The sequence below is a fragment of the Copidosoma floridanum genome, unplaced genomic scaffold (assembly GCF_036245765.1).
Source record: "Copidosoma floridanum isolate Cflo_tuat_1 unplaced genomic scaffold, Cflo_Japanese_pri ptg000001l, whole genome shotgun sequence".
In the NCBI taxonomy this organism is placed as follows: Eukaryota; Metazoa; Arthropoda; class Insecta; order Hymenoptera; family Encyrtidae; genus Copidosoma; species Copidosoma floridanum.
In genome coordinates, this window is record NW_028321878.1 from 7,443,371 (window position 1) to 7,470,343 (window position 26,973).

At 40.7% G+C, this 26,973-nt stretch overlaps 3 protein-coding genes and 1 long non-coding RNA gene across 6 annotated transcripts in view; 2 read left to right on the top strand and 2 right to left on the bottom strand.

The window, feature by feature from the left end:
* The window catches only part of LOC106643682 (midasin), a 114,692-nt gene extending 99,254 nt beyond the window's left edge, over window positions 1-15,438 (top strand). Inside the window, exons 11-23 of the mRNA XM_089594655.1 lie at window positions 3,236-3,383; window positions 3,482-3,705; window positions 3,964-4,175; window positions 5,294-6,228; window positions 6,425-9,135; window positions 9,207-9,918; window positions 9,999-10,435; window positions 10,509-11,041; window positions 11,118-13,614; window positions 13,698-14,118; window positions 14,198-14,831; window positions 14,902-15,142; window positions 15,222-15,438. Coding sequence (XP_089450781.1) covers window positions 3,236-3,383; window positions 3,482-3,705; window positions 3,964-4,175; window positions 5,294-6,228; window positions 6,425-9,135; window positions 9,207-9,918; window positions 9,999-10,435; window positions 10,509-11,041; window positions 11,118-13,614; window positions 13,698-14,118; window positions 14,198-14,831; window positions 14,902-15,142; window positions 15,222-15,404 — 9,888 coding nt within the window. The 3' untranslated portion in view covers window positions 15,405-15,438. The remainder of the gene's footprint in view (window positions 1-3,235; window positions 3,384-3,481; window positions 3,706-3,963; window positions 4,176-5,293; window positions 6,229-6,424; window positions 9,136-9,206; window positions 9,919-9,998; window positions 10,436-10,508; window positions 11,042-11,117; window positions 13,615-13,697; window positions 14,119-14,197; window positions 14,832-14,901; window positions 15,143-15,221) is intronic.
* Window positions 15,439-17,690: 2,252 nt separating this feature from the next.
* LOC149376011 (uncharacterized) lies at window positions 17,691-18,454 on the top strand. The gene is made up of 3 exons (XR_016293178.1): window positions 17,691-17,807; window positions 17,892-17,976; window positions 18,331-18,454. It is a non-coding gene; the product is annotated as an uncharacterized LOC149376011 (long non-coding RNA).
* A 243-nt stretch (window positions 18,455-18,697) lies between these two features.
* On the bottom strand, window positions 18,698-21,846 carry LOC106643718 (hydroxysteroid dehydrogenase-like protein 1). Of its 3 annotated transcripts, none has more exons than XM_014358961.2 (5): window positions 21,820-21,846; window positions 20,142-20,306; window positions 19,593-19,829; window positions 19,161-19,504; window positions 18,698-19,081 (listed from the first exon to the last, which is right to left on the bottom strand). In XM_014358961.2, exons 2-5 carry the CDS (start codon window positions 20,290-20,292, stop codon window positions 18,866-18,868), a joined length of 948 nt encoding a protein of 315 aa, XP_014214447.2. In that variant the 5' UTR covers window positions 20,293-20,306; window positions 21,820-21,846; the 3' UTR covers window positions 18,698-18,865. The 3 variants fall into 3 exon arrangements, with proteins under 3 accessions (XP_014214447.2, XP_014214446.2, XP_089450796.1); XM_014358960.2 differs by having other exon boundaries at window positions 20,142-20,309; XM_089594670.1 differs by lacking the exon at window positions 21,820-21,846 and having other exon boundaries at window positions 20,142-20,376.
* Window positions 21,847-22,546: 700 nt separating this feature from the next.
* Window positions 22,547-26,080, bottom strand: LOC106643706 (hydroxysteroid dehydrogenase-like protein 1). Its single transcript, XM_014358946.2, has 4 exons — window positions 25,294-26,080; window positions 24,462-24,698; window positions 23,273-23,616; window positions 22,547-23,193 (listed from the first exon to the last, which is right to left on the bottom strand). Exons 1-4 carry the CDS (start codon window positions 25,451-25,453, stop codon window positions 22,987-22,989), a joined length of 948 nt encoding a protein of 315 aa, XP_014214432.2. The 5' UTR covers window positions 25,454-26,080; the 3' UTR covers window positions 22,547-22,986.
* Window positions 26,081-26,973: the final 893 nt, after the last annotated feature.

Consider the following 26,973-nt stretch of genomic DNA (forward strand, 5'->3'; position numbering starts at 1 on the left):
TACGAATGACAACAATACTTGAAAATAACTTTTTTTTCCCTCTTATCTAGAATATTTCAAGTATCAAAAAACGGTGATACGACTTTTTTACAGTAATCATCATCGCCGTGAATAAGTGGTAAAAAAAGTTAATTATAAGTTTCCCAATAATATCATTGAGATACATAATTAAACGCAATAAGATGCAGTGAAATTCAACCCACACTATTGTTTTCTTTAGCTATTCGTATTTTACAACCCTATTTCGTTAATACGTGACCAAACATACATTTTATCAATTTATTGTCATAAGAATAAATTGTGTTCATTTGAAACCTACAAGATTTGAATTCCACCGTTTATCTTTCAAATGTGAGCTAAAAATGTAAGCTGCCACCCACATCTCTCCGAAAATTATTTTACACAAAAAAATAATCACTTTATGTACAGTTTCGCTTCATTTATCTCTTGAAAAAATTCCCAATGATTGCAATACCCGCACACGTGCTGTTTGTCCAAGATTATCATTTACGAGAAACTTGAAGGCAAACGGACAAGCAGCTCGGCAGTGCTCCACGATGATCTTCACATATGACCCAAGTTCAGCTGCCTATTACCAAAGGAAGAGAACTCGGTGCAAGGAATGCCCACGGGGTACAAGAGTTTCGATCTCGGGGGAAATACGGCATGACTCGCTTGGCTCTTGAAAAATCAATAAATCCAATATTCCCATAGTAAACGCTAAAACTGCATAAAAAAAAAAAAAAAAAAAAAAAACCTATCTCGTTTTTAATTTACGATGGCTATACACTAAAAGAAAACACCTTTCAAAAGTCAGATAGTAGGTCATTGGATCTGAAGAAAAGGAAGAAAAAAAAATTATATTCCAATCAAATAACTTCTGATGAATGAATCCATCGAAATCTCGTCCCAGGCATGAAGCATCACACGAGCGACTGTGCAGGCATTCCAATCCAAAGCATTCCCGCGCAGAGAACAAGCAAAGCAGAGAGTATAGAGAGATACGGCAAGAGATGACGTTGCTCGACTGTTTTGCCAGCTCGCGTACACGTATACACACACACACACACACACACTCGCCCAACGGACAGTGACGTATTGTATTGTCGCACGAGTCTCCCTATGCATATCCTATGCTTGAAAGCTCAATGCAACCTCCTTCCTCCCTCCTCGTCTCTTTGAGATGCGCACACGCGCACTTAAAATATTTCAGTACGACTGCGTAGCGAGAGAATGGGAGTCGAGACGTGTGCGTCGTTGTTTGTGGAGGGGTGATAACGATAGCCCGCCAAGCACCGTAATTTACGTCCGCGTTAGGGTCGAGTTCGCGGCTTCGATGCGCGCTTGAAAGACGAGGGTGCGGCTGAGCTTGTCAGGAGTAGGAGGAGGAGTAGGGTCGACGGGGTTAGCGATTTTGATTGCACGTGCTGAGCTCAGGTCTTGGTTAGGGTGGGATGGTTGGCAGGGGGATGACGAGGACTTGATTGATTCCGATTGACGGGTTCCCGTTACGTGGAGGGATAGAGAGAGATAGGGATGGGTCGCGAAATCTTATTCTCATTTATGTCGATCGTTTGCGGTGACTCGGGAAATTTTCGGGATTGATTGCACACTCGTTACATACAGACGTTGATGGAGAGAAGTAGGTTTTTAATTGGTTGTACCGGCGATGATTTCGTGCCGGGGTGATGGACGTTTTTTGACAACACGCAATTTGATTGTGTTGTCGTCACACTTTGTAAACTATACCAAATACGAGGTAGGAAAAACAATTAAAGAATATTGCATGTGGTTTGAAACAACTTACACGCATTGGCCAAACATCTTAAGATATTACACAACTGGTATTTAGGTACTCTTGTAAGGACTTGTTTCTCATATATATATAGAGTCAATGAACCATTCATATTTTGTGAGGATCGATTAAATCATGGTAACATATATACTAAGAAATCGTTGACGAGACTGCAGTACATTTTACATAAACTTTAATTTTAACGATACGCTTGAAACTTTTTATCAATGACGATAAAAAAAAGTCCAATCATCCGTTTGCAAGAGACGTGGAAAGGTAACATTGAAATATTAAAGGTAAACCGTCTGACTCTAAAAATAAGCGGCTGAACGATAAAATTTTTACCAATGGCGATCGTTCGTAATATCGATTACACTGACACGATTTTTTCGCAGTTCATTGAAATGATAATGAAAATTCTCGGCAATACCTAATTAGCCCTGCTATTGAAAACGACGCCGTGAATGTGTATTAATAATGTCGATGCTTCTCGATAACGGGTCAATCAAGCTAAATTCTCTCCCAATTTACAATCAGATGTACAGCATGAGCTCCTTCGCTATTACGAAAGCCAAGAATATACACGTATAGTTATATCAATTCAGCAGCGTCCCTTTTTCTTCAATAAGTCGTCTCCTCCGCTGCAGCTGACGCCTTTATAAATCTAATTCTCTGCTGCTGCAGTGCGCGCTCAAAGGTCGTACAATCTCTAGTTTCCTCCTCCTCTTTTTCATCCTCATTTTCTTCTTATTCCCAACTAAACGGCAAAGTTCGTCTTTGTCGCCAAATATAAATGTGCACTCGGTCCAATGGGTGCTCTCACCTCTGCCAGCATCAGCTTTTAACAAATTCTCCTGATAAAACGAGAGGGAAAGAGCCAAGCTCTAATTAAATATGAACCGCTTTTGGCTTGTCAAACTCAAGGGATGCTTGTCCGACTGGAAAAAAGTGTACACTGTTACGAGCACTGTTAACTGTTGAACGATTTGTGTAACTAAAGAAATTTTTTTCTTTTTTTTTATGAGATTCTTCGTCTGTCTATTTTTTTTCATCATGAAAAAGTAAATGTTGGGTTTATACCATAGGGGAAATAGTAATTGTCACACAAAATCGTACATACGTTATTAAAAAAAAATCTCGTTTGATAAGTTAAAAGACAAAGGTTAAAAGATGAAAAATTGTTTGAGTTCTTTGCAATGACTGAATCCTTGTTTAGTCGAGGGAATCACCTTGTGATGGTGAGGCCAGCAAAAATACTGCCATCAAAAAATTAAAACCAAATAATCTGAATGAATATTTTTACGTAATACTCATTAACTGATAATCTCATATAAATGTATGCGTCATATAATCCATTTATTTCAATACTAAATAAAAATAATTAGACAATTCAAAAGATTTCTAATATAAAAGAAAAACTTGTAATTTTTATGGTTTCAGACGGACTACAACCGACACCTCGAACAGCTGATCGATAAAACGGAAGGCCTACTAACTAGCTGCATAAGGACGAGAGTGAGCAAAAAAAACATTGGCCAAATAGCCAAGTACGAGGTCCTAGTCGAGCAAGTGCGCGAACTTTCACATGGTAAAACTCATCATTCCTCCCGTTTCTGTTTTCTCGTATTGGAAGTAGGTGACCAAAAATCCTTCTTTTTTTTTTTTTTTTTTTTTTTTTCTCGACAGATGAATACGAATCGGTCACAATGGCCGCGGCCACCGAATTGTTTCTCGAAAAGATCGAGCGATTGGCGAGATTGCTGGGTGAAATGAAAAATTTCAAAAGTTCAATTATTACCGAGCTCGAGAAACTTGAAGATGACTTGGGCAAACTAAAAGAGTCCGTCGAGCAAGAGAAGTGTCTGAACGCGGGCGGTAAATTTGAATGGGTCGACAGCGTCCTCGTCAAGGTGAAAAAGTTTCTCTATCTCTCTTTCTCTTCTCACGATTCACCCAGACCTTCCTCCTGGAGAGTTTTAATAAGCTTTGGCCAATGCCTTCTGTCCTTGTATTTTAATCATTTTGGTAAAAATTTTGTGAATGATAAGTTTTGGATTTGATCAATGACTCCGTTTTTGTCATTTTATTTTTTTTTCTTTCATTGCTGATAACGTTAAGAGAAAAAAAATGTATTGCTCTTTCGATAAGTCAAAACGGCCTATTTTCAGTGTTTGCAAGAGGGGACGTGGCTGGTTATAGATCAAGTGAACTTATGTAGCCCTGCAGTATTGGACAGATTAAATGGACTGTTGGAGCCCAACGGTGTGCTAAGTATCGGCGAACGGGGTGTCGATCCTGAGGGCAATGTCGTCACTGTCAAGCCACACAAAAACTTCCGGCTCTTTTTGACGATGGATCCCAAGTACGGGGAAATTTCAAGGTAAATCGGATTTTACGAATATTATCACTGAAATTCTACCTATACTTTTATTCGAGTTTAATCGAATCCGGCTGACTACATACTACTTGAATTTCTAACAGTATCAGTTGTCTGACGGTGGGTACTTTTTACCAATTTGAATAGAGTCGGTCTGATTAAGCTCGGCTATTACTACTAAAATTATTGAGTATGACCTGTTTTTAGATTTTTTGTACGGCTTTGTTCAGACAAATGAAATCTGCTTGACGCTAACTCGCCCTGTTGCAAAACCATGCGTCTGTAAATTATAAAACCCATCAAATTACGTACTGGTAATTTTGTATAGATAGTCTGGCTACATGTGGCTTTTACTACTACAATTGATACTTTATGTATATTTTATTAATTTGAATCGAAGTAGTTTGACTATACCTAACCATTACTACTTAAGTCACGAATTTCGTTTTTTATTTATATCATCGTATAACTATTTTATTGGCTTAAATTAAGTACTTTTACCAGCGAAATGGCTCATGCGAAATAAAAGTAGTCTGACCATGTCCGGTTGTTACTACTGAAACTCGATCTATTAAATGCTCATACGTAGTTACGTACTTTTTATTAATTTTAACCTAACCTGGCTGACTATTTATAGATCGTACTACTGAAATCGCGAATCCAATCTGTTATATGGTAATATTCGAAATTTTCATGAATTTAAATCTCATCGGTCTGACTATGCATGGCTTATACTACTGAAACCGCTCATTTCAAATTAGTCCAATTGTTTCTTGCCATTACCATTGAAGTAGTTGCGTTGCATTATGGGTCAGTTTTTTTTGTTATTACTGTTCAGGCTTCTTTTCAGTTTTTTAACAATAAATATATCGTATACTGAAAAGTAAAACTCAAGTCTGACCATACGTGGTTCATACTACTTAAATATTTATGTAGCTTTGATTATTCACAAAAATGAATTACAAAACTGCGTATTGCAATCGCCCAATATTCTGAACCGTCGATTTGAATGCTCGTGAAAAAAAGTAGTAAGGAGTATAAAGTATTACGCATACAAACTCTATTTATCCATCGCTAAGCTTACGTCGCGCGACTGTCAATAATATCAACTCGACTTGCAGAGCAATGCGCAACCGAGGCGTGGAGATCTACATGCTCGGTCAGAGCGAGAGCCCGGAGACCGGCAAACTGGACTACCGATCGCTCCTGCACAACACCGGCCTCACCAAGCGCAAACACCAAGAGGCCCTGATGACGGTGCACCATCGCATGTGCGAGGACGCCTCGAACTTTGACAACCTCAGCTCCGTCCACCTCCTCCGTGGCGCCTTCCTCGTTGCCCAACAACTGTCCCGTGGTTTCCCAGCCGTGCGCTCCTTCGAGACGGCCTGCACCGACGTCTACCTGAAATCCCGTTCGCTCAGCCATCGGGAGACCAAACACCGGCTCGCTGGCGTGATCGAGGAGACGATACGCGAATACGAGGTCGATGAAGACGGCAGCGACGATTACGTCCTTGACTTGGATGCCGTGACCTGCGGGCTCAGGAACCTCACGGACAACGCGAGACTGGCCCAGCTCAGGCAGCAGGGCACGCTCCTCGACTGGTGCGTCCGAGGCTTCTACGCCAGCAACGGGATCTCGTTCGGCATGGACTTTGTCAACGAGTTCTTTTCCGCGAGCAGCGATGGATCGTTCCCCAGCGTCGAGGTGCTCGAGCTCCTGCCTCACGTTCTGCTGGGTCTCTACGAGCACTCGACTCTTCGGGACGCGGGGATGCGAGAGCGCTGGGTGGCGGGTGTCCTCGGGGCCGACTCGAGGCTCGGGTCCCTGCTCAAGAAGAACGGGACGCTGGCTCGGGCGGTGATGTCGTTCGACCTCGTCGACTGCGACGCCGAGCTGCCCTGGGACAGGAGGGCCTTTGAGAATGCCAACACCTTGGCTCTGCTGCTGTACTACGAGACCCTCGTCGTGGACAGGGAGGAGCCCGACTGGAGGATCAGTAACGATGACAAGGCTATCAGTGTGGCCAAGTTCTCGGAGGCTTGTCGCCAAGGTAAGGCTAACGTATCAACTAGAAAAAATATATATATATATTTTTTTATGTTACCGTGGTAAATGATACATATGTTTTTTGAGGTGTAAATGTTCTTTTGAATAACGTTTCTTTATACTGAAAGAAAGTGTACGGCAATCGGTAGGCCAAGCTTTATTCCAACAAACCTATAAAGTGTTTTCCGTTCAAATTCCAGGAAAGATGGCGATAAACTTGAAAGACCAGCCTTTGGTAACGGAGTACGTTACGATACTACGGCAAACGAAAAAGTACTTGGACAACATGTTGAGAAAGAACGTGATAATAATCCACAATCCAAGGTACGTCCAGCTGAGACACAGTCTTAAATGGTTCGGCAGATTCTGCGAGGTTGGCAAGATGATTTTGCTGAACAAGTCGGACAGCTCCAAGAACGCGCTCGGCAACCTGGACGAGGTCGCACTGGTACTGAGGGTGCACTACAAGTGGCTCAAAAAGTTTATAAAACTCTTCGATGAGAGCTGCGACGTCTTCGAAATGGACGACGGCCTCGAGAGAGACTGCAGCGCTCTGAAGAGCATCATGAACCAGATCGACAGCAGTTTGACCTCGACGTACGACCCGTTCGCGAAAATCGGCAAAGTTTACAAGAAGCACATCGACTCGGCCCTCCCCTGCTCGTCGGACTTAGTTCTGAGGGTCAGCTCGCAGCTTCGGAGTCTCACCGATTCGTTCTCGCCCACGACAAACAGATACATCACCGCTGATCTGATCAACGAGCCGAAATTCGTGACCTTCCAAGCAGAGGAGGTCCTGAGTAGCCGTGCTCGGCTGATTTCCCTGTGGCACAGCGTGTACGCCAACGAGCTGCTCGACGAGGACATTTTCGATACTTTAGAAAGTATAGGCAAGCTCTGCCAGAACCAGCTGAACGTCACCGAAGACTCGAGCTTGGAAACGAAAATGCCTTCGTCCAAGGAGCTTGCTAAGATGACGGGAAAAGTGCAGCTTTGGCCGCTTCACGAGCACATGTTCACCGTATTTGTCGAGATGCTTCGAAGAAGTCTCTGCGAGAGTGTCATCGCCGAGACCGAGCCGGATTCTTTGCCGTCGATCCACCTGTCCACCCGACACTGGAGCATTCCGAACATCCCTGTTGAGCTGCTCGCTGTGCTGAGTGCCATCTCCGCGAAGCAGACCAGCCCGGCGGAGAGGAACCGCCTGATACTCTTGCTCTTCGTCTGGTCCACCAAGTTTGCCGAGGACTCCTACGCGCTCAAAAACTTCAAGCAGGTGTCACGTTGGAGCCTCGTTGGCCCGGAAAATAAGGATAGCAAGGCCCTCCAGGTTTCCGAGCCATCCGACCGAGCAAACGTCGCTAGCGGGCCAGTCCTCGTCAGCCTCGTCTCCGAGCTGCTGCTCAACACCGGCCGGTCGAGCACCGAAAGATCCGGCGTGACGCTCGGTAGCTACTCTGCCCGTCTGGACCAGCTCAGGACGCTCAACGACATCCTCTGGAAGAACAGTGTGGCTCTGAGCTCCCCGGACTTCGACCGATCGTCAAACGACCTGCGAGCCCTGACTTCGCTGCTGAAGAGCTTCCTGTGCGCCTGCGAGAAGGTCGAGGCCGACGAGTGCGTGAAGAACGCCCTGGGCAGCGACCGACTGACCGCCAGTGTCCGTGCGACTGTCGCGAGTGAGTACTTGAACCCGCTGCGCGAGCTACGCGGCGTTTCAGAGCTCCTCGAGTCGGACCCGAGTCTCGCGAACCGAGGCAGGGCTTGGGTACTTCTGGGCTACCTCCAAGCCTTCGTGTTCGGCAACGTCAGCTACATCGACCCCGTGTACAAGGTCGCGGTTAAGCTGCGCTACCTCGAGCAGGACATACTCGACTCCGAGCGGACAATTTACGTCGCCAGACTATACTCGAGGATGCTCGGCGTAATGGATGAGGGTGTGCTGCATCCGAGGCACACCGCTATCGAGGCCGGCTTGAAAGAGCTGCTCGAGCGGAAGAGCGAGTTACTGAAATTAAAGGCCGTGAGGCCGGCTAACGCCGAATTTATCACTCTGTCCAAGGAGCTCTCGAACTTCAGGGCGGCCCTCGGTTCATACGCGATCGTCGGCAAGCATCTGCGACAGCTAATCGACGCGATCTCGGGTTCCAGCTGCGAGGATCTCGAGAGCGCGAAACTGGCTGGGCGTGAAGCTGAAATCTGGCTCGAGTCGCTGCGCAGCTTCATGAACCAGCTCGAGAATAGGTTCCTGCACGGCTACCCGGACATCGTCCTTCCGATCCTCACCGGGCTGGCCCAAATGCGTCATGGCGTTCGTGCGCTCGTCGACGAGAACAGCCGACTCGTAGCTATCGCCGAAACTGGCAACGCTGAACGACTGGGCCACCTCGTGCGCGACCTCGTTCGTTTCCCCAGTCTTGGACCCGGACAGGACAGCCTCCTGCGTTTAGCGAGCTTGTGCTGTTCGCGCACCAGCCGTGAGCTCTTAAGTGCCTGCGTCAAAATCAACGGCGCGTTTGTCGTCCTGCAAGAGCAGTTCCGCCTGACCATAGCTGGTCTCTACGAGTTCTACAACTACGTTGCCCTCAGAGGTAGCCTGACCAAGGATCTGTGGTCCGAGTTGAACGCCCTCTTGCAGCAGGTGCTCCTCATCTGGAGGCAGCAGCAGAAAGAGCTGGAGAAGCGTGAGTTGGAGAAGGATAGCTTGTACAAGAGCAGAGTCAAGGTGCACGAGGACCTCACCGAGGAGGAAGAAATCGCGAGGGAGCTGAAGAGCTTGTTCCCCACGCAGCGCGAACAAGATTTCGCGGACATCGACACCGCCGTGATGCCGAGTTTGGAAAAGAAGTTGGTGGACGAAGGCGCGACCGAGGACTACGTCTCGCTGATCACCGAGCACGACGTCCAAGAGGTAACGTGTGCTCGAAATTCTTTGCATGGCATTTGAAAAACTCCAATAACCGTGTACCTTTCCTCCTTTAGGTTCAGACGATCCACTCAAGCATCGTAAAGTCCTTCACGTCATCCGAATGGCTCAGCAAAGCAGCCAGCGCGACGCGACCGGATTTCATCGAGCCGCTGCTTCAGCGTTACAACGCGTTTGGCCTTCTGTTGGACAATTTCGCGCCAGTCCTCGGCAGCGAGTTGGCTGTTCAACTCCATCCTAGTCTCAACGTCTTCACCCAACTGGTCCTCTGTCTTGGCAAGGGTGAGGCCCTAAACCCAGAAAGCTGGCTAAGCACCAATAAAAAAACCAGCAAGCCCTACGACTACTACCGCGACAGCAACGTCGAGCAGGTGCGCCAGTGTGCCCCACTTCTCGATCAAATCTCAAACCGCGTCAGCGAACTGCTGAACGAGTGGCCCGAGCACCCAGCTCTCACTTCCATATCCATCATATTGCACAGGATCAACTCTTTCCCCGTGACCTCGGCTCTTTCGAGATTCCTCACCGGTCTCGAGCTTCTGCTCGTTAAAATGCGCGAATGGGAGGAGACGGCGCACAGCGGGGTATCATTGCAGGAGCTCAGTCTCAGTTTGACCCACCAGATCATCGCCTGGCGGCAATTGGAGCTCGCGTGTTGGAAGGATTGCTTGACCACGGCCAAGATACGGCTTGCCGCCCAGGCGTCCAAGTGGTGGTTCTTCTTGTACGATCTCTTTGAGAGCTTCGTCGTGAAACAAGACTCGACTGGTAAATCTACTCGCTATTGTTAGATTGAATTTTTTTTTTTTCAATTTTCTGAAAAACTAATTCTTATTTTGCAATTACAGACAAGGTTGGCTCCGAAGAGATTCTAACAGCAAAGAAGCTAATTGAGTCACTGGAAAAGTTCATGAGCGAATCGTCCCTTGTCGAGTTCGAGCCTCGGGTGCAGTTGCTGCTGACATTCCACTGTCACACGTACTATTTGGAACCAAGCGTATCAAGGGACGAGCTGCTCGCCATCTCTTGGAACATCTTCAAGTACTACAGTCAATTCCTACCCCTCGTCAGCAATCAAATGAGCTCGATAAAAACACCCATTGAAAAGAAATTGAAAGATTTCGTGAAAATCGCTCGCTGGAACGACATCAACTACTGGGCTGTGAAAGAGACGGTAGAAAAAACTCATCGCACGCTTCACAAGTTCATCAAAGAATACGAAAATGGTCTAAAGGAACCGGTCACGCCTTTCTTGGTCGTCAAACCAAACTACAAAACCACCCAGGTTAGTTATACGATCAAGCAACGCTACTTGAATACCTCGACAGCAGTTATCATTTTTTCATGCGACTTTTCAGGGCATCTGGGATCGTCCGAGCACCGAGCACAGCACAACCGTCAATCTCAATGATTTTATAAGCCTTTTACCCACAACCGAGCCCGACAGCAGTGCTCCCTCCTCGTACAAGAGCGACGTGATATCACGAGTAGACAGCCATTACTTCACGCGTGCCAAGAAACTCTGTAGAGACGTCATCTCGTGCTCAAAGTACCCAGACCTCCGTGTCAGCCTCGAGGAGTTTATCGAAGAGTACGTCGACTACAGCGAGCGGTTGCGCACCCAGGAGATCAATCGCACGTTACCAAAGCCCAAGCAAAAGTCTCAGGCAAAGGCTATCCTCACGCGCAAACGTACCGCACTGGCCGATTACTTTAAAACCTTGACAAACTACGGTGTGTCCCAACGCGTGGGTAGTCTCGCGTGGAAGAACAAGGTCGAGGACGTGCTGGACTTTACGATCGCACCCATCGAAGTTACAGCTGCTTTGAGTTCAGCGAGCTTTGGCGCTGTCGATAAGAAAGTGCTCGAGCAGTGGGAAGGCTGTGAAAGGTACTTGGCATTTAATATTTTTTAAATACATTATGCATTTACGATTGAGCTAATGTTATTAATCATTAATTTACAGATACTACTACAATGCACTGATTAAATTGAATGCCCTGAATCGTACACTCCTCTCGTCAAAGACCGATCTTGGTATACAAAACATCGAGTCATGCCGAGGCTTCTCCACCCATCTCATGCTGATGGCCAACAGCCAGAAGAAAACTCTTGCCTCTGTCCTTAAGTACTTTGCGGGATTGCGATCTCACATTTTTAACTTATCAAACGTTGAGGTTGAAGACCTTGTTATTACGAAACAAAACGATCTCTCGGTCAGCGTCAACAGCTTGAAAGAACTACTGGTCACCGTTCAAACTTGTCTCGAGCAGTTTTTGATCTACTTGCAAGCTTGTCCGACGGAAATACAGTTGGAGGGCGAAGACGACAGCTACAGCCTGGCTAGTAATAATCTGCCGATCGTCAACTGTAAGAAAGGCGATGCAGACTGGACTAAGGCGAACGAACAGATCAAGCGTTGTTTAGCTGCTGTAGTGGATGTTTCGAAAAAGTTTGTTGATACATTCCCCGATTCGTATGCTATTCACAGTGAGCATTACGAAAACGAATCTCAAATTTCGATTATTACGTCGAAGCACTTTAGCTTTATGAAGTCGAGCTTCAATTCGTTGAAGACCGTCAAAGATACGATCAATGACTTTGCAGCTAGTTTCAAAGTATCGTACCAAGAGAAACACCCGTTACTGGATAATATTGTATTCCTTGAATCAAGTATCAGCAGAAAATTGAAGGAGTTTGATGAAATAACTGCTTCTCTTGAACAGCAGTCGATGACTGATGTTCCTAGTCATGAGGATGATTCGATGGAGGAGTATGAAAAAGAAATAGAAAAGTTAGTGAACAACGTCTTGATTGTCATTCAAAATAAGTACAAAAAGAAACCAGTTAAAAAACAAGTAAAAGCAAATCAGAATGAAAATGAAGAAGAGGACGAAGAGGAAGATGTGCCAAACAAATTGCGGGAACGACTAGTCGAATCCATCGAGGTGGACGTGAAATCACTCCAAGTGAAAGAAGTTTATCTGAACCTGAACAACTTGTTAAAAGCCATTCGTAATGCTGACCCAGCAATTGCTGTAAATTACAGCAGACTTTTAAAAAAATGTTTGCCACTCCTACAGCAGTACCTTTTGCTTGCCCAGTACTTCCTAAGTGAACAAGTCGCCTCCTTGCGAATAACGTGCAAGATCCTGCACAAACAACTAAACGTATTCCTTGATCTGGCAGCCAATGGTTTCTGTATGCCGAAAGATCTTGACCTCGAGGAAGGCGACGATGGAGAACAAAGTGAGCAAAAGGGTGGTATGGGTCTGGGAGACGGTGAAGGCGAGAAAGACGTATCGGAGACTATTGAGACAGAGGATCAACTGGAAGATGCCAAGCCGGCTGGCCAGGAGAAAGAGAAGCCGGACGATAAGGAGATGCCCGAGGAAGAGAAGGGAATCGAGATGTCCGAAGACTTTGAAGGACAGCTGCAGGATGTCGAGAAGAAGGAGGACGACGAGGAGGATAATAAGGAAGAGGAAGACGAGGACATCGACAAGCAAATGGGTGAGACGGAAGACGGGGCCGATAAACTCGACGAGCAGATCTGGGGCGATGACGAAGAAGAGCCGCAAAGCGAGGAGACCAACAAGAACGAGGATGAAGTTGGAGACGGTGAAAAGACGGGTGAGAAAGAATTTGGGGCTAAGGATGAGCGTGGGCAGAACGAGGATTCTAATAAAGACAAGGGCGACAACGACCAAGATGAGACCGAAAGAGAACAGCAGAAGGAGATCAACGAGATGGAGGAGCCGCAGTACGACGATGACCAGGTGAATCCCTATCACGGCAAGCACCAACCGGAACCCGAGCCGGAGCCTCTCGACCTTCCAGATAACGCGGATATGAACGACGAGGACGAGGATATGAAAGACGAGGAGCAGCAAAACGAGGAGAACCCGTTCGACATTGATAAAATGAAGGAGGCCATGCCGCCACCCGAAGAGGAGGTGAAAGAACCCGAAAATCTCGACGAAGAGATGAAAGACGAGACTGAGAACAAGAATGCTGACTCGAGCGACGACGAGGGAGATTCTGAGAAGCCTGGCGAGCGCACAGACAAGGAGGATGTTGCAAATGAAGAAGAAGAAGCTGACAAGGAGACAGACAAGCAAGGACCAGAGGCAGCCAAAGAAAATCAAGGCGAAGACGAGGAAGGAAAGAAAGAAGAAGAGCCAGAAAGCCAAGCCGTGCCTAGTATGGACGAGTCGGCCATGGAGACAGATGCTGCGGACCAAGTCGACCAGAGAGAAGGTGGCTCTCGCGATCAGGTCGCCAATCAAGCTGAGACAAAACTGGACGAGCCCGATGACGAGTCAAAAGCCGAGAATTGGCAGGAGGAGAAAAAGGACAAGGGCACGGGTCAATCGCACGCTGAACAACACGATGCTGGACACTCTGGTGCTTCAGAGGAAAAGAGCGATCCGACAGCCAATCGGGACGTGGAAATGGAACGGGTAAAATAATTTGTTTACGTTTGTTGGTGATCATTGATCGGCAGTTCTGTTAATTTGTAACTTGGTGTATCTTACTTTTGCAGGACAAGAAGCGCCAGCATCCAGGCAAGAGCGACGAGGATCACAAGCTCGCTGAAAAGATAGAGCCCGATAAAAAGAAGGTCAAGACGATGATATACTCGCAGGACGAGACGGGGGGCAATGAGGATGACAAAGAAGAAGGTGCAGAGCCAGAGGACAAGGGCGATCCGGATCTTTGCCAGCACGTGAAGGAAAAGGAAAAGTTCGATCATTATGCAGTGGATGCCGCCACCGAGGAGCAGTCCAAGGAGCAAGCCTCGAACATGGAGAAAGAGGAGACTCCGAAGGATGAAGAGCAACCGGGTGACATAGATATGCACGAAGACGAGGAGATCGCAATCGACGAGACTGTCGTTAAACCGCAAAAGCCGGAAAGCTTGGACGAGGATACGTCTAAGGACAAAAAGGATTCGAAGGAGAGAGGTGAGTGAGGCATCGAACGAGTGAGATTTTTTTGCTGTACCATAGTGAGCCGATGATATTTATTGAAAATGTTGCACAGGTCGCGCAGAAAATGATCAGCTCGAAAACGCTACTACGGTCGAGGGCGAGGACGTGAAGACCGCAAACGTCCCTCGCGGGGGTGACTCCGTTTTCGTTACTAATTTAACCGAGCTCGAGGTCGAGGTTCTGTCGAGCAAGCAGATCGAGCAGCGTCGCCTGGAGGTCGAGATGATGCTTAGCCAGTGGCAGCAAGTGCCCACGACCGAAGAGGCAGTCGAAGCCTGGAACACCCTGAGCTCAGTGACGGACGCAGCGGCACGCGACCTGTCGGAAAAATTACGTCTGGTCCTCGAGCCGACCCAAGCCTCCAGACTGAAGGGCGACTATCGCACAGGACGCAGGATCAACATGCGCAAGATCATTCCGTACATAGCCAGCCAGTTCAGAAAGGACAAGATCTGGCTGCGAAGAACCAAGCCCTCCAAGAGAGACTATCAGATTGTCTTGGCAATCGATGACTCGAGCAGTATGGCTGATAATCATTCCAAAGAATTGGCCTTTGAATCGTTGTCTCTGATAAGTAAGGCCATGACTTACTTGGAGGCTGGGCAGTTAGGTGTTGTTAGCTTTGGAGAGAAGACCAGCATATTGCACCCTCTGGGAGAAACTTTCAGCGAGCGCAGTGGCTCACGGTAAGTGATTAGCAAATTTGTTATTTACGTCGTTTTAACAATGGTTTAATGTTTATTTATTTTTTTAAAGGTTGATGCAAGAAATGAGATTTGAACAGAAACGAACGATGGTTCACCAGTTGGTGGACTTTACTGTGGACATGTTCCAGAGTCTCAATAGCTCATCCGACAATGCTAAACTACTTATTATTCTGTCAGACGGTAGGGGCGTTGATTCTGAAGGCATGCAGAAAGTCAATCGTGCCGTCCGTAGAGCTCGTTTAGCTGATATTTTCTTAGTTTTCATAATAGTAGACAATCCACTGAGCAAAGTAAGCTTTTTATTCCGCCATAACGTTGAGATAAGAAATTTTTTAATGTTCTGCGTAATAATCTTTGTGTTTTTTTCAGAGTTCCATACTAGACATCAAGAGACCGATCTTTCAAGATGGCAAAGTAGCTGGTATGAGTTTGTATATGGACGATTTTCCATTTCCATTTTACATGATTCTTCGAGACATCAATACACTTCCTGGTGTTTTGAGTGACGCTCTCAGACAATGGTTTGAAGTAGTAGGAAAAATTGATTCCTAAGTAGAACGTGTGTGTTTCATTCTAAATTCAATCATGTGTGTTTGTGATGTAAATATTGCATACTACTTTGTAAATAAATATTTTTTTACAGTTGGATGTGTTCAGATTTTTTATTTCACAACCATCTCATTTTCCGTAAATCCAATTAACCACGTATTCATTTCCGTTGTGTATTTTTCGTATACCACGTCCGATTGTTGTCAAAAATAGCGCCGATTGAGCCGATTCGTACGAATAACCTCTGTACATTGACTACCTACCCCCGGAGAAGTTCTTCGACCTCCTAGAATGTATGTCACCCGTCATACAAACATATATTTTTTTTATCTAAAGTCATACATATTTATAATATAATTAAGTAATTTGTTATTACACTCACACATAGTGAGTTAGTGACATTGTGAGTTGTGAGTATTGTAACTTGTGACATTAGACTAATTAGACATAGCTGTCAGTGCGCCAGAGATAGCCGCTACGGTGTAATGGTGTATACGCACACGCACTCACACTCATATATCATTTCATTTTTACAATCAGCGCCATCTAGCGTTTTGGATTTCGCGGACTGACGCAAACTATTTTCTAGGGGAACCGTCTTGAAAAAAACCCTAGATTCTAGTGATTTCGGGAAGAAGTAAATCACTAGATATATATAGATATATTATAGTAGGTCAAAAATCGCAGCGTGAAGGGTCGCTATTTGCGTGCTTTGAAATACGCAATACGGCTCGAGATTGATGGTCACATGCATACTAAAAATACTCAAATTTGTCAAAAATGTGTAACAATTAATTGTCACCCATGCACGCATGGCTCGCGTTGGTTGTATTGCGAAGCACGCAAACAGACCCCATCCGTTGCATCAGTTTATAGATAACCTCGTCGTCGGTAGCGTCGGTCAACTGTCGATACAGCAGGGCCGATATTATCCTTGCTGTACCGACTGTTGGCTGACTTGGTCGAACTGAAGGTCTTCCTCTTATCACATGTCGACTGTCGGTACAGCATGCAGCAGGGTTTGCAACACTAGATGGCGCTAGATTCAAGTGCAATTTCGACCGACAAGCTTTGGGGGTCTATGCATTTGCGTGCTTCAATATACGCAATACAACCAACGCGAGGCATGTGTAGGGGATATTTGTTACATTTCTGGCAAATTTGAGTATTTTTAGTATACATGTGGACCATCATAATCTCGAGCCGTATTGCGTATTTCAAAGCACGCAAATATAGAACGTTCACGTCTGCGATTTTTGACCTACTATAGTATATCTATATATATCTAGTGATTTACTTCTTCCATAAATCCCTATAATCTAGGGTTTTTTTCAAGACGGTTCCCCTAGAAAATAGTTTGCGTCAGTCCGCGAAATCCCAAACGCTAGATGGCGCTGATTCACTGTACATGAAATACACTAAATACACGATGACAATTGCGTGTTTAACAGAATCTCTGTCGTTTAGCAGGTTGTATAGTTTTTCCTGCAAACGATAGCAACAATCTGACCTGTGTCGGCGCATACTTATTTGCTACTCTTTCTGTAAATCCATGGTGCATCTAGTAGGATATTACGTGGGCCTTATCCGCATCTCCTTATATCGTACTACACGATCTGTTACATTAGAGTTCCAACATTAAAAAAAATTTTTTTTTTTTATCAAACAGTGTATTATTCATGTCATGATCTAACCAATTAAAAAAAAATATACGTTTTTGATAACAATCAATGATAAAAAAGTTTTACAACTAGTACTTGGAATTCCATAGAATTAAATGATGCAAAATGATGTTAAGAACAAGACTTGTTCAAAGCAATTATTTATAGGCAATTAAGCCAGAAAACGTTAATTAACTATTTCTTAAGGCAAGAAAATTAATTATAAATGATGAACAACTGTCTATGTTAAGTAAAAACTATATTTTCTAGGATAAGAAATAAGAATAATATAAACTATACATAGTTGGAGATCGATTCCATAATAATTTCTAATCAACTTTTTTTTTTTAATTTACTTTTTTCGTAAATTTTGTTTTATAAAATGCATCACAAATATTGATCATAGGTATATACAAATATTTGAAAAACACGTAAAATACCCAAATGTAGAGCAATGCTCAATTATTTTGCGTTTCGTTAGTTTTATCTCTCCACTCACTTGCATACATAAGATGCAGATAAAGCCTTTGCTCATTAAACGCTCTCATACATACACATTTACTTATTAACTTAAAGGTTAAATGTTAAGCACTGTGTAGCTACTTATAAAAGCTGGGTGTTTGAGATTGAACTTAATCATTATTAGCTCTCCATTCCACCATCCAGTTACATAAGTAAAACATCCCATCTACAAACTCGACAATGAAGTTGTTACTGCTCATTTGTTTCTTCTTTTTATTCACGGGTAAATATTCAAGTTGTTATTATCATTTTTTTAAATGCAAAATTAAAATATAGTGGTATTTATTTTTTGTTTCGATGTTTATAGTTGCGCTCGCAGACCTGGGCAGTGATAAACCTTTACTCGGTGGCAAGTGCGCGGTGCATATTAAACATAAATGCAAATCGCCTGAGTAAGTGATGATAAATTTTAATATTTATACGTGTATGAATCGGTACAGTTACGATTTATTTCATGCAATATTTTTGCATGCATCTCTAAGAAAACGTTTCTGAAAATTACGAAACACACGCGTCTCGAACAAATTCCTCAAAATCTAGTTTTAATTTTGTGCTTCGAATAATTAACTTTGTTATAACTTTTAGTTTATTCTTTCAACTTAGAATTAATGTATTTATAGCTTTACCAATTTTTAACTTTATTTTTAAATATTTTTAAATAGTTACGTATTATTTTCTCTGCACGTAAACGTATATAACATTTACATGACTCAGGGAAAATTAACAGTTTTTTAAATTCATTTTAGAATTCAAAAAGAGTGCAATGTATCTGATGAAGCGTGTGAAAAATGGAGAAAATATGCTGCAGACAGAAATTTATCAGTGGATTAAAATAACAAGAATACTCTATTATCTTTCATGATTACTGAAGCATATATTATTGTTTGAAACATTAATTGACGTTCAATGAAATAAAGTACAGAAAAAATGTAATTCAATGAAACGTTGATAAGTTTTGTTATAACCCTTCGCTTACGTAAAATAATATTTTTATACATACACTATCTGTGTGATTGTCTCTTCCAATGATTTTTAAGAAAATTTCAACTTTTATGTTTATGAAATTTTTCTTATTTACGATTATTAGAAATTTTTAATAAAAATCTACTAGCTTCACAATTTTTTTTTTTATTCTTTGTACAAAATTTACCGACCAACAAAATATCTTCGATGTAATATTTTCATTTTTTTTTTTTTTTTTAATTAGAATTCCATTTTTAATTAGTTTATCACAAAAGTGTTATACTCTGTCGCATAGCTGCATCAACAACGTTAATTTTTTCATTCCCCATTCTCTTTCTGTCTTCGTGAATAGTCGTAACGCAGATAACGATTGCAATGAAGCATAAATCTCATCCTAGCCCACATCGGTAGCAACTTTACGAGTGACGTCAATACATCATGAATCCAATATCCAGACGTCGAGTTTAACAATCCTAAAGTTCTTATGGCACTTTTCACGTATTTTTCGGCGTTGGGGAAGATAACAAAATGATTCTAAAAATTTTACGAGATGGGTAAAAATATACAAAAAAAAAAAAAAAAAAAAATTAACTAAAAGCACAAAAATAATTACCTGAAATGTTGGCGCGAACCCAAGCATCTTGGTGTTGATGTAAAACGGCGAGAGGCATTGCACGGTTATCCCATACTTGGCGTACTCGAGCCTAATGGCGTCCGAGAAATACGTGACGAATATTTTACTGGCCGCGTAAACGGCTTGCAACGGAATGGGCGTCAAATCCGTGGCCGACGACACGTTGATTATGGCACCTTTGCGGCGCTTCTTCATCTGGTCGATAACCATGTGGGTCATTTTCGCCGTCGCACAATCGTTTATGTTAATCATGTCCCACACGTCGTCCTCGGGAATTTTATCGTGGTACTCCAGGCTGTCTGTCATTTTTCCGACATTGTTCACTGTTTTGAGGTTTCGTCCATCGATTAAACACAAGCTTTTACTGCATAACATTATAAATATTAAATGTGACTATGACTATGCGCGTACCCAATATCCCAACGGGTATATTTTTAAGCTCTGCTTCAACTCGCGCCAACTCATTTTTTCCCTTGCTAAAGTCCGCTTGGATCACTCGGACCTCCACCGCGGGGTTTATCCCTTCTATTTCGTTTTTCACCAGTTTCAGTTTTTCCAAAGTCCTACTCACAAGCACAACATTCAAATCTCTTTTTGCCAATTCTTTGGCATATTCCTTTCCAATGCCATCGGTGGATCCAGTAATAACTGTAAGTAATAAATAATAAGGAATCCACGATTACAGTGCTGATGAAAATTTCGGCAAAGGAGATTAGTTGAAGATATTAGTTAAGTCCATTAAACGTACATTTTTTTTTTTTTTTATTATCGTCACATACAACTGATAGTACATCTGAGATCTTTGTAGGCAATAGGCACGTACCATGTAATTTTTTAATTGCGTGCGAATAAGATGTTACTGTAGTAAAATTCGTGGCCAGTAAATAATGATTTAGTAAGATTTGTTTTTTTAATATTCCCTATATTTTCTATAGTTTGCTAGTGAGAAAAAAAAATTACCTGCCCAATCTCCATACTTGTTTTTAAGATCACACTTTTCTGGTGCGAAAAAGTGAACAAGAAGCTTCCAAATTGTCTGAATTATATTAACTATAGTTCCAAAAAATATCAATATCAGCAATAATATGAAGTATTCTAGTGGCAATTCCATCACCGTTCAAATTCCTGCTACAAATACAAAAGTTAGTATTACTTGTAGCTTATTTTATTAGATCTTTTGGAAGTTTAATATAAATTGTGTTGTCAAATCTGCGTAACAGTCGATATTATTTTAGTTCTCTCTACTTGCGTGTAAGGTTCCATAAACTTATTCTGTTATGGGAGATCTCAATTCCTGCACTTTTATATTATTTTGATGCATCAAAATGTACACGAATTCGTTATTAAAATTAAAAGTAGCTGATTTAATTATTGATTAATGAGTAAACATTTTCATTATTACCATAATTTTTTTCAAAGATACGGATTTGTAGGCAATACAATGGTAAATAAATAAGAACATTAAGAAGTAAACAAATATTGAAAATATCACGTTCAATTTTTTTTCAATCAATATAGTTCTGCGGCAAAAAATCGTTACTTGAATATAGATTTATTGTACAAAACCATTTCTAACACACGTGGTGAATTTTGTTTAGCGTAAGCTTTCATATTTATTATATTTTACGGGTTCACATTTACAAATCAATGACAATAAACAACGATTTAGTAGTAATGAGCGTTAAAAGTTACGAGTAAAAATTTATTTAAGCTAAGCGATTACTTTTGAAGAAACTGTTTGAAAAAGTAATGAAGTACATTTTTTAAATTAATTTAATCAGTTTTTTAAATAAATGTATTAAAAATTTAATTTTGTATACAATACAACTCTATTGTGAATAATAACATGAACAAATATAAATCTATTCTATATATACCTGTAGTTAATAATGCAATAACTCGTTTCACGCGTGTATAAGTATACAATAATCATAATTTTAATTAATACTGATAAACAACATTTGTATAAATTAGCGACTTACTTAATGTTGATACTAAATTAATGGGGTTAGAAAAAATGTTACCAAAAATATTTTTTTAACGAAATAATGATGTGAAAAAAAAATTTTCAAAAAAAAGGAGAATAATTAAAATTGAAGAAATTTGTTTTAATTGCTAATGAAATGAAATGAACTGCTGAATGAAACTAGAGTATGGCTTCAAAAAAAAAAAAATCTTATGCAAAATAATTGTACGTAGTACATTTATTTTATTACGCATGAAACATACGCTTTTTCCCTGCATTGTTTGATGCTTTTATTGTAATATTAAAGTATGAAATCAATTGTATTTTTTCACTTTTTTCATGTAAACCGTGTCACTAGAATATTTTATTTATATTTTATATAAGTATACAAAAATATTTTAATAAATACATTTAACTCGCCTTGTGTTTTAAGTTACGAAAATAAAAAAATTTTTCCTCTTTTAGTACATGCAGTGCACACTGTTTATATTATTGATTGCGTTATTGTTATATTATTAATCATATTTATACTATGCCGAATAATAAAATCGTAAGATGTAAATTTGTTAGAACGTAATTTTGTGAAAAACAACTTCAAAATGTAAAAATAAATTTGTAAAATGTTCTGCGTGGTAAAACTTGATTGAATCACAAGACTTGTCTTTTACTTACCGCCGAGAAATCAGGAAAGCAAGCGTAGGTATCCTTTGCTATCTAAATCTACACTGACTTGACAACCAACTATTGCTGAGCAGTCGTATATATACAACGTGTGATTGGCATGTGATGTCATCGCTCCGTGTCTGGCAACACTTCTGTCTCAGGTTCTCTGTCCAATTCATTATTCATGTAACACATGGTAACTATCAGACGTGCTTCCACCTACTGTAAAGTATTTTAAATACGATTCAAATATCAAGCTGACAAAATTATTTTCCTAGTTATCGATATTGGATTAATTCCGTCATCGAATTTAACATTTATTATACAATTTAATGAATAATTTATAAAGTCCAGCTTTTTTGTTTTTGATAAAAATATAAATTTATTATTTGTTTTATCCCTATGATTTTTCGGTGTGAAATGAATGACCATCAGCAACGTGATTTGTTAGTCTTACACTCTCTTGTCCGTATGCGCATGTACTTATCAACAGCAAGTAGTCGCGTCAAAAGAAAATTGGATATGAATTGCATGAAATATTCATACGAGAGTATACTCACATTTGTAAGCCACCAGAAATTTAAATTTTAAATAAAAGTACCTAAATCTGAAAAAAAACATTCATTCTCACTAATAAAAAACTAAACGCTGCTTTATCATTATTATTATCATTATTATTATTATTTTTTTTTTTTTTTTTTCATTACCATACACGTAGAGGCTTGGTTAATATTATCTGTACGAATAAAATTAAAAAAAAATCTCACCTTATCAACATTTTATAAAATATACATCAAAGAGTCTCATATAGAATGTACTTATGTAACATTAATTCACCACCTGATTTTGACCACCTTGCGCAAGAGAATGGATAAAACTAATTTACATATTGTAAGAAAACTCTCGCACATGGTGTATATGACTGTTCCCCTTTGGTCTGTATATCCTATTTGGATGAAAATACACGAGATGCACTTTGCGACATTTTCTTACTCTCCTTCCCTCCCAGAGCAACTGCACTTACAAAATAGCTTTTTCTCAAATAATCGATGACAAACGTTCCATCGAGCGCGTGCTTAGTTTGAAAAATTCGGAAATCAAGTACAAAATGTAATTCACTCAACGAACAACAGTTACGCGTAGAAATTCGGACAATATAGGTGTTGCGGGTACAGTTCACGTTTTCTTGTGTTTGAAGTAATCGTCGCGAAACACCTGATTCATGAGCTGACCGATTTTCATCCTCACCCAGACCGGGGCGATCAGGGTAAAGAGGGTCTGCACCCCGTGGGCCCAGTATCCGGCACTGGAGTTCACCTTGCCCAGAGTAGCTATCGCGTTCTTTGCGTACTTCGTGGCATCAGGTACGAACAAACTCGATACCTGCAACAATATCGGTTGTACGTTAACGTGAATGATAATAGAAAAAAAAAAAAAAAAAAAAGAAAAAAAAATGCCCCACCTGCAACCTTTGACTGAAGGCGTTCATTTTCGTGTTGACAAAGAGGGGCGCGAGGTGTTGTATGGTCAGGCCGAACTTGGCGTACTCGGCCCTCAAGGCCTCGGAGAAGCTGCGCACGTAAACCTTCGTCGCCGCGTAGACCGTCATCAGCGGGAGGGGCTGGAGCTCCGATCCCGAAGATATGTTGACGATGGCGCCGCGGCCGCGCTGCTTCATCCCGTCGATCACAAGACGCGTCATGAGGGTCGTCGCGCCGACGTTCACGTTTATTATGTCCCAGAGCTCGGCCTCCGGTACCTCGCCCAAGTACATTGGGTACTCGTACTGCTTGCCCACGTTGTTCACTGTGAATTACCATTGGGTTTTTCATCTCAGTATTTTTTTTTTTTTTTTTTTTTTGCTGTTGATTTGATTTAGGATTGTTTTTTATGGACTTAGAAAATCGTACGATTTTATTTTTTTATTTTCATGACATTTTTTTCATACATTTAATATCTCAATGTCTATCGTACATGAATCATGTAGATATTGGGATGTTAAATTATTCTAATTAGCAAGTATAATTATTTCTGTGCGTAGGAGATTCATCATGTTCAAAATAATATTTTTCTCAACTACCATTCCTAGAAAATTGTTCTTTGTAACCTGAAGCTCAAATCTTAAAGTTAATCAAGTTACTATTATTTACTTTATTTTTTCTTGTTTAGTTAACAGTTTAACAATTTGAATAGTTTTAAGATAAAAAAAGGTTTATTTTTACATTTTTTAATATTTTTAATGAATGACTCCTAAATCCGAAAGAATTAAGGGCATCTTTAATTTATTATTTTCGGTTACAATTATAATAATTCAAAATATTCTCCTCCCAACAAAAGTAATTTTTTATAGCTTTGAAGTAGAAAAAAGTTTTATTATGTGTAAACAAAATTTTTACATCTGTTTTTTAAACATATTTGACTGGGAGTGTGTATTAATTTTCTTGCGTTTGTGAAAGCTCCGAATTGTGTGAACCTAATGTTTTCAACATATAACTTTAATATTAGCTAAATCATACATTTTTTGAAATTTATATTTATTTCGTATAAAATTGAAAGTTCTATCAAGTGTTTTCTGATATCTCCTGTTCTGTTCTCGATTGTGCGACCAAACATATTTTATTTGACTTTGTAACATAATATAATAAACTCACCTAGTATACCAATAGAGCAGTTTTCCAATTCAGTTCGAATTTCATCAAAAATTTCTCTTCCCTTGCTAAAATCCGCAGCCACAATTTTTACTTCAATTTTTGGATACAATTCTACTATTTCATTTTTCGTCTTTTCCAACTTCTCCACAGTCCGGCTGATGAGAATCAAATTTACGCCTCTTGCTGCCAACTCTTTGGCGTATGCTTTTCCAATTCCATCAGTGGATCCTGTTACCACTAAAATAACGTATGATAAATTTTAATTGACTTTCCGAGATGTCTAATTAAATGGATATCAATCAGTTGGATGTGAAACAAATTTAAATAGTTGGGTGTGATTCTTTTTACTCTGAGATCCACACCATAAATCTTCTATTAAATCCTTTTATATTCAGTTGGAAAAATCACGACAAATTAATTTGTACAAAAATATTTGTTTTACTAATATAAATAAATTAACTCTAGATAAAAAATCTGAAATTGCATAAATTTGTATTTTAAAGTTCGTAATTATTCTAAGCCTCACTTGGGATTCAATAATGTTGAGATTCTTCAAAAATCGGAATCGTAAAAGTTAATTAATTTTTAGTATCTTCTACTTGAATTTTTAAATAAATTTCCAATCATTGCTTACTACACAAATATTTTATTTTCCGTAAGACCCGTAACTGCATCTCATAAAACACTGAACGCCGACAGCGTTGAATTACGGCAAACATCACATGAAAAATCCTTTCGCAAAAGCACGACCTTGTATCTTGTGTAATAACCCAGATAGGTATAAGCAGTGGTGAAAAAAAAAAAAAAAAAAAAAAAAACAGTACACACTTACCAGCCCACTCGCCGAACCGACTCTTAAGGTCCACGGGTGCCGAGTTGAGAATCGGCAGCAGCACTTCCCACGCGGCATTGGCAACTCGATACACCGGATCCAGTAGTGCCCACAAAATGACCAGAATCACCAGAGCCCACAACACGATTTCGAGCGACATAATTATTATAATTTTTTTTTATTTACTCTTTCACCTCGAAATTAATGAACTCGATCGTAAGCAGTATACAAAAAAATTGTGTGTGTCAATTGCTCCATTAATTAATTAAACAAGTCCGGCACGTTTCATTGACCCTGTATACATGTATATGCGCGAGTACACCGGTGAAAGGAAAAATGACGCGAGAGCATGCACATATAGTCCGAAGCGGCAAAGAGCTCTTGTACCCGAAGATGATGATAACGATGTGATTTTATTCTATAGCGTTTTTTTCCCCCCTAGCAATCACGTACAATCACAGAGCACTGGAATCGGTTCGTCGCTGACTTTGCTGTGGTCCAAAACTCCCAGTGACAAAAAAACACACCGCACGCGCGTACCGATATTGTATTCACGCTGGGGTACTTTTTTTGATATCAAACGATGAACGCCAACGCCGAACGCTCGGCGCACGACTGAATCCGCTTGTGTACTTTATACTTACCGCTGGCTCGCGTCCGTACCGAACTTTAGCCCGAGTGTGACTTTCTCCGCCAGAGAACCTCCGTATGCGCGTGTGTTGATGCGTGTCCTCGTTCGGGGGCTCGGGGCTGTATTACATATTATTATTATTATTATTATACTCGCAAGTAGTGTCAGTTTGTTTGTTTGTTGTAATCGGGGACTTTGGTCAAGTTACACGTATAGGTATATGTTTCATGCGCTAATGTCGTTTGGTCAATCAGCGTGGAAATATTTTCATTCTGTGATTGGTGTGTATGTGTTCCTGCTCGCAAATTTCCATGAATTATTTGTGATCGGTTGTTGTGAAATTAACTCGCGTTATTGCAAAATGTTGTCGATTACCTGGGATTCATTTCTCAATGGTCCGTAGAAATATACGATGCATGAAGCGTTTGTTATAAAATTTTTTTATGAGAAAGTATTTACGAGTACCTTTTTTTTATTTTTAAAATACCCACGAAACTTCCTTAAGAACAAATATTTATTGTCTATGTGAAGAACTCCGAACTAAGATAATAAGCTTCTGGATCCTGATTTATCTATCTGGAGTTTTTATATACCCACAAAAAAAATTTTCTTTTAATTGTATAAAAAAGTATTATATTATTATATTAAAATTTATTTTTCTAATATTATAGGCGTACAAATATTAAATCATAATTAAATTTATTATGATTAAAATAAAAACAAGTATATAAATAATAAATTATAATTAGAATGTTGCGCAAAAATTTATAATATTGTAAATACACTATTAATTATTAATTTCATTAAATAAATACAATATTAATGTTATTATTATTAAAATTAAATATTATAACTAAACTGAGATGCAGCTAACTGAAAATTTTTAGAGTTATTTTTTTAATATCTAAAACCATGGAATTGTATCATTTTTCCAGCAAAACCATCAGGTAGTTTGAATTGTTCAAATAAGAAGGAACAGGTCAAAAATAAAGTAGTCACACGCACATGCACGGTCCACGATTGCAACAGTGTTAGAATTAACATCTAAC